General features: G+C 44.7%; 1 protein-coding gene across 2 annotated transcripts in view; it reads right to left on the bottom strand.

Annotated features, from left to right (window-relative positions):
- LOC311500460 (phytanoyl-CoA hydroxylase-interacting protein-like) overlaps nucleotides 1-12602 on the bottom strand; it is a 17939-nt gene extending 5337 nt beyond the window's left edge. Inside the window, exons 1-3 of one of the 2 annotated variants that reach the window (XM_084561879.1) lie at nucleotides 10731-12602; nucleotides 2795-2991; nucleotides 1012-1186 (exon numbers count right to left, since the gene is read on the bottom strand). In XM_084561879.1, the coding sequence (XP_084418005.1) occupies nucleotides 1012-1186; nucleotides 2795-2991; nucleotides 10731-10836 (478 nt within the window). In that variant the 5' untranslated portion in view covers nucleotides 10837-12602. The remainder of the gene's footprint in view (nucleotides 1-1011; nucleotides 1187-2794; nucleotides 2992-10730) is intronic. The other variant, XM_084561880.1, reaches the window with a different exon arrangement.

Genomic DNA, 12602 nt, shown 5'->3' with positions numbered 1-12602 from the left:
TCTGGGAGGTGGGAATCTTTTGATGTCAGCAGCATTATCAGGTATGCTCCTTCATCACATTCTCCTCCTACATCTTCATCAAAAACACTCCTCTCCTGCCAGGCGTACTCCTTCCTGTTTGAAATGCGTCATTCCATCCATTTCCATCATCCATTCATTTTTGGACTTGTTTTCAACATTTGTACCACAGAGAGTTGATCTTACTGGACCAAATCAATGCACCTATAGATGGATTGCCATGGAATTTTGAAAAGACGGCCCTTATCTCTGCAGGATGAAGCTGAGAGATGTCCCTGCCCTGTCCTCTAGCGCCACTAACAGGTTCACACGTTTTAAGTAAGACTACTATTGCTTTACTTGAAATTTCGTAGCTATGTTCGTGATCCCCCATGAAGGACTGGAATGACTTCAGTAAACGTAATCTAGCACCATCATCAGATCAGATTTTCTATTTGTTAAATACTCTAATGGCATTGCCATCTGCCTTGGCTGGACTCTGTTTAATGTGCTCTGTTTTAAATTAGCATGCTAATAGTATAATTGTTGGCACCGTGTCCCTGCACAGCATCACAAAGCTGCTGTTGTGGTTGTTTGACATTTCAAAGTGAAGACCTTCGCTGTGCAACAAAGACTCTAAGCTGGAATTGAACCAGGAACGTTGTCTCAGACCCTTAAGCCACGGGGGCAACCCTCCCCAATATCTCACTTAAATTCCACCCTCCAGTCTCCACGTCATCATGTCCTTCCTCGCCTCCCCTCCCCCACTCTAAGCCCCCAGCCTCTAGTGATGCTGAACTTAGTGACCTCTGCATCAGAAGATATACAGCACAGCTCCCCTCCTTCCTTTAATCCTTCTTCTGCCACACCAACCCCTCCTCCATCTCTCATCCATCTTTCCCACCACTCGGTACGTTAGCCTCCCTTTAATATTCTCCCTCACACTATGCTCCATTTGATTCCCCTCACTTCTATTATTGCCTTCTGAAAGTCACTGATATTCATGTCGCTCACCAGCAGTGCAAAACTCAATGATTTCGCTCCACTCAGAGACGGCGTAGTCCCCGTCAGTCTGTTTCGATGCGGTCTGGACGGCCACGGTGTACTCTGTGCGTGGGCTCAGGAACCAGTGGCCCCGCACAGTCATGGGCAGGGGCACTGCCTTGGCCACGAGCTTGGTGGGAACATCCTGGAGGGAGGAGAGGAGCGCAGGAGGAGAGAGTGGACGGAAGAAAAGACATGAGTGGTGACAGGAAGGAATGAGATGGAAAGATAATCTTCGTGTACGGCTTTCTTTCAGCCAACTGCAGGGATTTAGACACCTTTTCACATACTGTACGTTGATGACTGCAGGTATAGCATTTCATTTGTTTATCTATGTTAACAATTCTGTTCAAGTAACAGTAGGGCTCAGCAGCTCATTGATTGGACCAAGAGTCCCTGCCTAGCAACAGAGTCAGCCGATTAATCCACCACTAGTGTACCAAAATCAAAATACTAGTATGGGGTCACCGCTACACTCAGCTACGCAACACCTAGGAAGTAAAAACAGGAAGAGAGGAGTGAGACTGACGAAACAAGACTGTAACATTACTAAATCTGATCACTGGCTAAACACTGGAGGAGCTGCCGTCTTGCAGGTGCAATTACTCTGACAAAGGAAAGTGATTAGTCCGGGGTCTTCAACTGAAACCGTCATGAAATGTGGCTTCTTTCTATAAACATATAAAGAAAGGTAATCTTGAGTTAATCTACGTGGTTTCTGCGTCACAATAACCAAATAACAATGGGATTTACGTGTCTTTGAAAAGAGCCAGACCTTATTCCTCCCAGAGAGCTGTTAAAAAAAACCAAAAAACGGCTCATCTGTTTTTCCTTTTTTGTGAAGATTGTGATTGACAAACTTTGCACTCCTCTCCTCCTTTGTTTGTACCAAAGAGACAGCGGAACGTGATCGTTCACAGAGACTACACTACTCCTTTCCAGCATCAACGATTATTGTTCTTAGCATCGCCATATCTCTCTTTATCACTAAAACTCATGATGGGGAAAAAATCTCATTTAACCACGAGTCTACTCAGTTGATACAGCAATATACGGTGCTGCAGGAAAAACAGAAATAACACATGTGGACAAGGTTAATCAAGAACAGCAGATTGAACAGCTTTCTTTTTAATTTACTCACACATTTCTTTTAAGGGTCGATTAATACACTCCCGATACAGTACGCATGATTTACATTTTTGATACAGGGTCATTTCTGTGTCAAAAATGGACCAAAATATTATATATTTGTAGAATTCAACTCAATATGTCCTTTAGTTCATACCCTTACAGCTTGGATTTTAAATATACTATCCCTTTCCAGGAACAATTTGGAGAATTACCTAAAATCGTCATAAATTATTACTTTTGGCGATTTTAATTTCTTTTACTAGGTAACATAAATTTGTTAGCTGGAAACCGTAAAACAAGGGTTGTATTGTCCTGATTATGTCATTAAATCTTTCACCTTGTTAAATAATTAAAATACGAAAAGGTATTCGGAGCATTACTCATATATTTGTTTTGTTAAAAAGGTACTGAAGGATGTATCTGTGCATAATTTATACTGGCACATTGCCTGCGTGTGCTTTCAAAAAGCACATTGTGATTTTTTTTTCCCCGCTGCAAAACCTCTAATTCATGACACATTCACACAGTTTCCATTCACTGAGACAAGAGGCAGTTAGGTGAGTCATCTCACCTCAGCCTTGCTTGTAACGGCACTTGCGTGTTCATCCGACTCGAGCATTACCTTGTGCTTGAACTTGTTGGAGTTTTTGTTCTCCTTCTTGTTCAGGTCAATGAAGTAGTGTGTGATGCGCTCCTTGCTGCGCGCCTCCATGTCCCAGCAGATCTTGAAGGAGTCGCAGGTGATGTTGCTGATCTTGATGTTCTGAGGAACGGGGAGCTCCTCCATCTCAGAGATGCTGCCATCCTGGGATTTACTTCCTGCATGGTGAATAAACAATGGGCACGGTTGTCACTGTCAAATGGAACAGTAACATACAGTAAAGCTTATTTAAAATGTCATACAGCATCCATGTTCTGATTTAAGTACATTAATAGGTAAATAAATCATAAATCTGATGTGAACATCTTCAAATCCTTTTATTCTTTTAGGAATTTTCTTCTCTTCTTTCTCACTGACTAAACCTTCCTCAATACCGCCGTGATTATTCCACAGGCAGCACCATGAGAGAATCGCCTGCGTCACAGGCTACCATATATGTTGCTATGGTAACACATCAATCCCTCGACACGCATGCTCTCCACAACGTATGTAACATTAAATATTTCAAATACTCTGGCTCTCTCTCTTCTCTGCAGAGGTTGGTCCTTTCATAGTCAGTTTTAAGTGGACACTCACCTACTCTACTACAGAGCAGGCCCTGCACATGAGCCTGCTGCATCTCAAATGCCAGTGAATGTCACAGAACTTCAGCCATTCATTTAAATTTCACAGCTCGTCGCAACAGTACTTTCCGTCACGCATTATAGGTCACTGTAAGTACAACTTGTTGCAAGGTTTTCCGACCCAAAGTGCACACAGAGGCCGGTGAAAATGTCAAAACACAGCTGAATGAGAGCTTTGTAGAATTAGTATGAATACACACTTCGCGTCACGCTGGGAGACGCCCACTTGGCATGGCAACAATGTGTTTTCTGTGCACGCTCTGGGGTCTGAACACAAGAGTGAGTAAAATTCTAGAATGCGGTATTCGGGGGGGGGGGTTACGCTCGACACGACCGGACTCTGTGGAGAGTCAACAATGGCAGAGGCAGCGGAGCGTGGAAAGTCCATCTCCGTTCATCAGCTGAGAGAGTGGGAGATAAAGGAGCAAAGCCATAATTGGGTGTGAGGCTCTTCTGTCTTACCTCCTCTCATCGAGCTTACAGTGGGGCATTTGTGCTGATTTATTTTAGGAAATAGGCAACCGGAATGTAATTTCCGCCCCCGGTGTGAAAACTAAAAGCAGTTGTAGACAAATGTACACACTTTACCACCACAGCAGACAAGACCCACTCACTTACTTTAGTCCTAGTCAGTAGTTCCTAATCATGACTAACAGATTAGAAAAAATAATCACGTTTAACTTAAAATGCAATTCTCCTATTGATAAGTTTCATTCATAATGAGCAGCAGTTTGGTCCGAGAATTTAACTAATCAGGTGAATTTATAACTCAGTCTGTGTATTTAAACATATGATTTAGCATCTGTACTTCCTGCACCAGTTCTTTAACTAGGTTTCAGGGGCACTGGGGTAAAGTGTTTTGCGGATCATGTAAAAATGTGTGCCGAGCAAGGAGCTAAGCCTTGACTGTTCAGGAGCTGTGCTTGGCTCTCAGACCTCATGTGGACACTTCTACGCCTCTCTGCTTTGATTTGTGAAAACATCTCGCCCTGCTGCTGCTGCTCCGCAGTTAAAGCCCATCTCAATAAACCTAAACCCCACTGAGCTGATAAGTTTGGCTCAGACTAAGAGGGTCAAGGCAAGGCATGACGGAGCAGACGTCGGTTTGGAAAATGTTCCACCAAGTCAGCAAAGACCAGACAGTGATGTCAACGCTGTAAAGACCCCTCGGAGAGATTACACTGCCGGCATTCAAAACAAAAAACAAGAAAAAAGATTAGGCCTGTTGTCATTCTCTGACATCAGTGAACCCAAAGGCAGTAAAACATTACCAGAAGTTTATAAATGCTCAGTGAATCCCCCTACCTCCGGCTACCTGCAGAACATAAATACACCAGATGACAAACCTGCTAACTCACTTGCGGTATTTTGCCTGAAGCAGAGTAAAATCCTCAGCTCCTCAGGATGTGAATGTCAACACTATTGTTTCCCTTAAAAACTAGACCCCATGCTGGTATTTGCCCTCCCACCTCCCTGCGACTCCACAGTGCTGATTTAGCTCCTGTTTACTCTAACGCTTTCCTAATTAACCTGCAAATGGAGGCATTACACAGACACAGGGAGGCTTTCCAAATGCAGTCAGATATTGCCTACATGACAGCATTAAGGCAGCTCACTCAAGCTAAAAGCAATGCCATCAGGGGAAAACGAGCTCTGAAGGCTACAGTCTGCTCGGCTGAATTCGAAGGTAATGCTCATGACACACAAAGATCCACAGCTACCACACTGATATCTATACCTTTTTGAGATTCAAGAATGTCATGAATAAGCGCATTGTATGAGTTAAAGGGTGATGTCTAGCTCCTAGTGTGCCAAAAATCTGAACATTTACAATAAAAATATGAACGTGATCGTAATGTATTCCGGCTAGCCTCGCCTGCAGGTACCTGCCCCTGCTTTGTGATATCGAGTGCTAAGCTCTGCTCCGAATCCCCCGAGACTCAGAGAGCGCAGGATAAAAGATGGAGGAGCGAAAGCCAAGCAGGAGGAAGGTCAGGCAGTAAGGGAGAATGCAGTCAAGCCTTTTAGTCTCTCACAGGAGGCACAAACCCTCACTTTGAATTAAATGTATGTGTTTGCATCGTACCATGGGCCCTGCATTAGATTTGCACTTGCAGATAACATTCAGTTTGCTGAGTCATAATTTTCCCACAAAGCCTTTACATACCGATCAGGCATAACATTATGACCACCTTCCTAATATTGTGTAGGTCTCCCTTGTGCCTCCAAAACAGTTGTGACTCATCAGAGAATGGACATGGGCCTTCTGAGGGTGTCCTGTGGTGTCTGGCAACAGAATGTTGTTAGTGGGGGACTTTGGGTCCTTTTGGTAGAGGGGAGGGGCCTCTGTGGATCATCCCACAGATACTTGATCAGTTTGGGATCTAGTGAATTTAGAGGCCAGGTCAACACCTTGTGCTGTTTTTCATGTTTTTTTGAGTTGTTCCTAAACTGTTTTTGTGTGTGTGTCTGTGTCAGGCTGCATCCTGCTGCTATCAAGGAGTGTCATTGCTATGGGGTGGGGGTGCCTGATCTGGACTAGGTGTGTGATACATGTCTAAGTAACATCTACACCAATGCCAGGTCCAAAAGTTTCTCAGCAGAACACTGAATTGCCACAAGATGGTCAATGTTATTTACTTCACCTGCCAGTGGATTTAATGTTGAGGCTGATCGGTGTAATGAAATCTGCTTCTGTTATATTGTGTTGCATTATAAAGCTGTGCTGGAGAACGTTGGTTGAGTATTTTCGCCTCGTCATGATCAAGCAGCAAGGGAGTTTTTGAGCCCTTGCTTAAGAGCTTAGGAGAACAGATTACTCATGCTGTGCACACATGCACAGGGCGATCAAAATGACATAGAAGAACTGGGCAGGCTTGAGCAGAGCACAAGACACAGAAATAACTGTTCCACAGAAGATGGAAAGCCTATCCATTGAATCTACTAAACCCTATCAAATGGACCTTATTGGGCATTGCCCTTTTACTCAGCGTGCAGTCAAATGCCACAGTGTGGAATAGCAAGAGATGCAGAGGGATCAATAAAAATCTTGTTAACATGCATACGCAGGTCCATCCTAATGGCTGTCTATGGTTGGATTTGTTCCAGTCACACCTGGCTTCATACCATGAATTACTTGTTAGCTCCCTTTAGAAGCAATAGGAGAATGATTTGATTTCAATTCAAAACATCTAAACAGGATACTCTCCCTGTGATCTCTGTGTCCACTATATGATACTATAGTGCTTCATTTGAGGGCAAAGGCTTCTTAAATACCAAACAAGTCAATCTCCAAACAAGATTAATGCGGCAAAATCAATTTTTTCCAAGCGCTGATAGTGTATGTAAAAGAAGAACTAGCAGATGATGCTAGCACGGATCATTTCTGACTGCACGAGTGGGCACTCAGCACAGACAGACAAGCCTCCTACATTTTAAGTTGCGGCGTTAGGTGGAAAATTGAACTGTAGACATGAGATGCACAATAGACACTCTCTAGGCGTAGATCCTCGCGGGCCTTTGAAAAATCACGCCTTTGTTCCTCACAGTGCACCGGCTAGACTGAGACAGAGACCATGCTGGGAGTGAGAGAAGCTGCCAGCAGAAAAACATCTTTCTCTCAGAGCGAGATAAACAATGGCCTGTTCATCGGGGTTAGCCAGTCCGTGTTCCACCTCTTACACAGCGAACAGAAGACAAAGAAACTTAAATAGGAGTGTTTAGAGGAAAAAGGGGACCTTTAGGTTCAGAATCAACAAATGAAATAAGCGCTGAAGACCTTTAAGGTGGACAAAGCTGTTTTTCCAAATGTTTCCAAAACCAGAATGAGTCATCGTTTCTCATTTGCATAGAATTCAGATTTGAAAACAACAGATTGTTTACTTGCAGTTCCAGGGTTGGGTTTCTAGAAGGATTTTATATTCCAGCATTAATGCACTGGAACAACATGCAAAAGGAAAATTAGCACGGATGTTGATGAAGAGGATTTTCAGAGTACGGCTGCACTGCGATCATACTCAAAACATATTCTTAAGCATTTCATGCAGCGGTCAAGTGCAAGCACATATGCTTCGCAGATGCATAATTAAGCACCTGTCACTTTTGCCAGCACAGTCATGAGACACAACTGCTCACTGAACACTGGCCAAGCTAAAATGCCAGCTTACTCAGATGATGCCCCATGTCATAAGGCAGGCGTGCTGTTGTATCATGTTGGAACATAAACTCTACACAAGACCTCTAACAGTTATCACAGGGGTCTGTAACCGCGCTAGGAGCTCAGGGATGCAGTGACGCAAACGTGTTCACAGTGACAGTGAACATGATGATGCTTAGCAGCTGTTAAACACGTTCATCATCCCAGTTCCCCTCTTTAATATATGATCATTCTAACACCTGCTAATTAAACACATCTAAGGTTAATGGTAATATCATCCGTCTTAAAGGTATTTTAAAAGAGCCAGAACAAGACTGAGCAATTATCTGATGATAGAGTTAGACAAAAAGTGAAAGGAAAAGTCAGGGGAGTATAATCAGCAGATGTCATCATAGGGGCACTGTTAACACTGTTAATATCTGCACAAACTTCAATAAGAAATCAATACGATAGTAACAGATATTTCAGTCTGTACCAAAGTGGCGGGCTGACAGACAAACCAACACTGTCATGCATGCAGCTACACATTGCCAGCGTGGCAAATGAAAAGAGATAACGCCTGAAATGCAGATTTGGGACAGCGAATTAAAAAAAAAATCTGTTCCCTCAGAAAACGTTTCATGCTGTGTCTTCGCTCTGCTGTGATTTTGCACAGACTCAAAACCCAGACCGGCAGCCTCAGCACTGACGGAGCGCTCCGCCAACTTGCTGATGATGTGGCACTTTCGCTGGTTTCCTTTCTATTTGTCTACCTGTCTGTTTATCTATCTCTCTGTTGATCTGTTTATATCGGGCCACAAGCGGTCAGACTGACAGATTAAAAAAACCTGCAGACACGCTACTTGGTCGCATTAATGGCAGCCATCCGTCACAGTAACTTAATTGTGTCAGCAGCCCCGACACAAAGGCCTGCGAGACGTGTAGTGGGTATTTCATTACGGCCTTCAAGTATGCTTGCATATAAAATCAAAATGGCACACTTGGAGCTAAATATCATCCTCCAACTTATTTAATGTGTTTAAACTAACTCCTACCGGTTCATACGCATATCACAGGGCCATCACCAAACTCACAACCACTAAGAGTCCCTTTTAAAACAGAAACAACTTGTATCCCACCATTTCCTTTGTGCATTGAAACACTCAAACAGTCCTCAGTTTGTGCGTGTGTGTGAGAGAGAGAGACTCTTTCCCACAGACAGTAGGCCTTCTGAAGCTGCCTCCATCCACTTGCTGGGTCAGCATAGGCGTATAAGCCTCTCATGCTGGCAATTAAATATTAATGGGTTGGGGAGATAAATTTAGAAGGCTATGTAAAACTGAAATGAATGCGGTCCATTGGTAGGACTGATAGTATGACACTCGTTTTCTGAGAAGGCTAAAAGCGGGTGATGCGGTCTTCCTTATCGGGTGTGGCAGGGACAGCGTGAACTGTAGCTCTGGAGGTCATTTTAAGTGACGAACTGCCACGTCAAAATTCAGGGAGCGGCCAGGATAACAGGAATAATTTCACATCGGCTTCACTCACTGAACAACTCTACAGTTAATGTGCCTGCAAATAAATCAATCTGAGATTAGACTGAAGAAAGCAGACAAAACAAGCTGTAAAATCTCTATGAAGCTCAAATTCTGTTCCCACCCTTGAATGAATTTGTGTTTATTTAATGGCAAATTTTGGGCCAAATGTAACGACATGAACAACTGTGAATACATATTTGCTAATGCAACTTAACCATCTACAGTGTTTGAACAAATATCAACGACCAATTGCACAGAGGGCAGCCACTGTGACCGTGTAGCTCCATAAACACAGAGTATGTGGGTGTCTCAAGGACACAGAGATACTATTTACACTGGATTATCTGCATGACAAACAGAAGAGTGGCTGTCGTGCTTGCAAACTCAGAAAGAGCTTGTCACTAAACCTGCAGTATCAGACGCACAAAGCTGGCGTAGTATCCATCCGTTAAGTGCTGCTCCATCCTATACCATTATTAAAATTAAAGCTTTAGAATCAGGCCAGCAAAGCACTAAGAGGATATAAACTGCACCCTGTTGTATTGCATTGTGTGGAGCCAGCCAAAATGAGGCAGCGTGGCACAAAGACTGCACTGTGATTCTTTGGAGGCTTGATGAAGACACACCATTGAATCCCTGGATGCCCTGACCATATCCACATACAGACCAAACAATTATTTTAAATGCACCGTCCGACTGTGAAAAGGTGTGATCTTATTTCATTACCATGGCTGTATGTTCAGTCCTAATTAAAAGGTGCCCGTGCGTCTTGCACTGATGAGGTGTGTAAAGATTCAACCCCTGTGCACACACATGTGGGTGCAGCCATGTTTTAGCTTCTCATTCTCCCCTGATGATGACTTGCTCTTTTCTCACCCCCCACCATTAAATCCGTATCAGAGTTAAGGCTGCCCTTGCTCAAACTACTGATTACCCATTTCAAAATTATAAATCTCAATCGCAGATTTCTCATCGACGGTGGGATTTATTTCAGCTCGTCGTTTAGTGGTGAATATGCAGAAAACTTTTGAATCCGGAGAAGTCAGCCACAGACGATCCGGCATGGATGCAGCTGGAAGACCTGATGAATTATAAATATGAGCGCGAGGGAGAGTTTTGCACGAGTTGAGGGTTAATGTAAGGCGAAAACGGAGTCATTTATCATCAAACAATGTAGAGAAATACATGCGCTATGTGGAAATGAATTCATTAGGGCAGCCACTAGACCTGGTGGCTATAGGCGGGGTGTCTGCCGGCCTCTGTCCATGTCTGTGGTGCTGAAATAAAGAACAGTCAACGCGCAACAATGCTACCTCGCCTGTTCAGTCTGCAGGATTATTGTTCCTTTAAAGACTCCTTTTTAAAAAAAAAAAAATATTTGAACCAAACCTATTCCGCACACGCGCACATTCCCTCCATCTATCCAAGGAACATGCATCCCTTATTCCCTCCAAACCCATAATAAGGGTGCAGCATGCAGCTAAAACCAATGACAAATAGACTGCCTGCGCTGCGGCGCCTCTGAAACCAACAAAGGGAGCTAATGCACCGGTATTATGCGGACATCTGTCAGCGCCACAGTAAAAATCAGCTCCCCTTACCATCTCGTTCGCATAACTGTATCGCGTCCAAGCTTAGATCCTTGATCATCCCCTCGCAGGGACTTAATGGGCTGGTGATGTTGTGCGCCAAGCCTGGTACCTCCATCTCTGCAGAAGAGCCTGGATGGATGTTACTGTCTGAAATGCTGACGCTCGTTAAATGTCGCAGGACTTGCACGGCAGCGGGCGTCCGTCCACGTTCGTGAGGGAAGGAAGAAGAGAAAGAGAAAGAGAAAGAGGAGCCGGTGTCCAGTGAGTCCTCTGCTCGCTCCGTCGCTCACAGCTCTCCTCTCTGTCTCCTGGGTGGTGCGGCGAGTGGCGCGTCAGCGGAATCGTCACGGGCTCCAGCAGCACAAGCCGCCAGTTGCAACATGAGGCATAGCAGCTTCCGCAGAGATGCGCTTAAATGTGTAAACCTCGGAGACACCAGCCTCGGCGTAATTGTCTTCTTTCACGCGCTCCCACCCCGCTGCGCTTCTTGTGCCTTCAGAGCCACAAGTGTGCGCGCATGTGTGTCCTGTGTGTTATGTCTCAGCCGGACAGTTGAACATGAATAGTTCAGCGGATTAGTGCAGAGAAGAATTGAATGGCTCCTTATGTAACCAGATTAGCCCGGTGTTCCCCCTCTGATTAGGTGTCCAAACACACCATCCACACTCTCCTGTTCTTCGCCTATTTCACGTTCAACGTCACCCCAGCGAGGCTCTCACATGTCCTTATTTGGCGAGATGTAGCCCCGTCTTGCGGGAGCGCAGGTGCAAGTGGACCACTCAATAATGAGCTGGGGAATGACGCTAACATATTGCACGACATAATAAATGAAGCCTTACCTCTGCTTTTCCGTCCTAAAGACGATCCGTCTTGCGTTGCAGACATAATGGCACATAATGAAATGCAAGCCCCTGTCAGCTCAGAGATAGGAGATCATGCTTTATGTCTGGCTATGGGTGTGTTTTTATAATTATCTCCATTCGACTTCTACACCCTCTTTATCAGTGGCTCGCAGGAACAGGATCGCCAAGGCATTAAAGGTCAAGTGCCCCTGTGAGGCTTCAGGCGTCTTTAATAGCACCATTTGACCACGAACAAGTCAATGCTCATCATAATGGAGTCATGTTCAGTCCTAAAGCAGTCTCGTTTCCTCTCCACACTCCACGGGGGAGCATCGGGGAGAGGCGGTGTCACTTTCTATTTGTTTTTGTCTCTCTCAGTGTTATACAAGGCGCCCTGAAGAGAGGCCACGGAGTGTTTATCTATTCAGCGGACAACGGGTTCTGCAGCTGCGCCTATGGGACCCCTGAGTCATGCTGTTCAGAGGAGGCAGAGAGGGAGGAGAGCTGCTGCATTGTGGGGCCACACCGTGAACTGTAAGAGGGAAGCTTGTGTGAGGAGGCACACTGACACAAAATCATTTTTCTCAGGAGTTTGTAAGAGAGAAGCCGATCAAATGTACAGTTTGTCCCACGCGCAGTCCACAGTAGCTGGTGAGCATTTTCATGCACACAGTGAAGGATTATAAAAATGGGGTTATGGCGGCCTGGCGAATTAAACTCCTAAGCTCATAATCACTGTGGCATTCACATTCAGTGGGAAACATATTAGACGTGCACCAGTGCAGGCCCGAATATATTCCACGCTTGGATTTCAGAGGGCATCGCTGCATCTGGCTCAAATTTCCTGCCTGCAAACTGCAACTCATTAAAAGTGAAGGTCAGCCTCCTGATCACTGGAAACACAACAACCATCTGTGTCTGAGGAGAGGACGCTGCCAGATTCACTGTCAACAGATGATCTTGACTATAGACTTTCGTTCTAGTGTACAGACTGGTTATATGTATCAAAAGTCCAACAACCAAAACATAAACAGACCTG

The sequence above is a fragment of the Chelon labrosus genome (genome assembly GCF_963514085.1).
Source record: "Chelon labrosus genome assembly, chromosome: 15".
NCBI classification, from domain to species: domain Eukaryota; kingdom Metazoa; phylum Chordata; class Actinopteri; order Mugiliformes; family Mugilidae; genus Chelon; species Chelon labrosus.
Note: the sequence above shows the minus strand (reverse complement) of the source record. Positions and strands in the feature narration are given on the sequence as shown.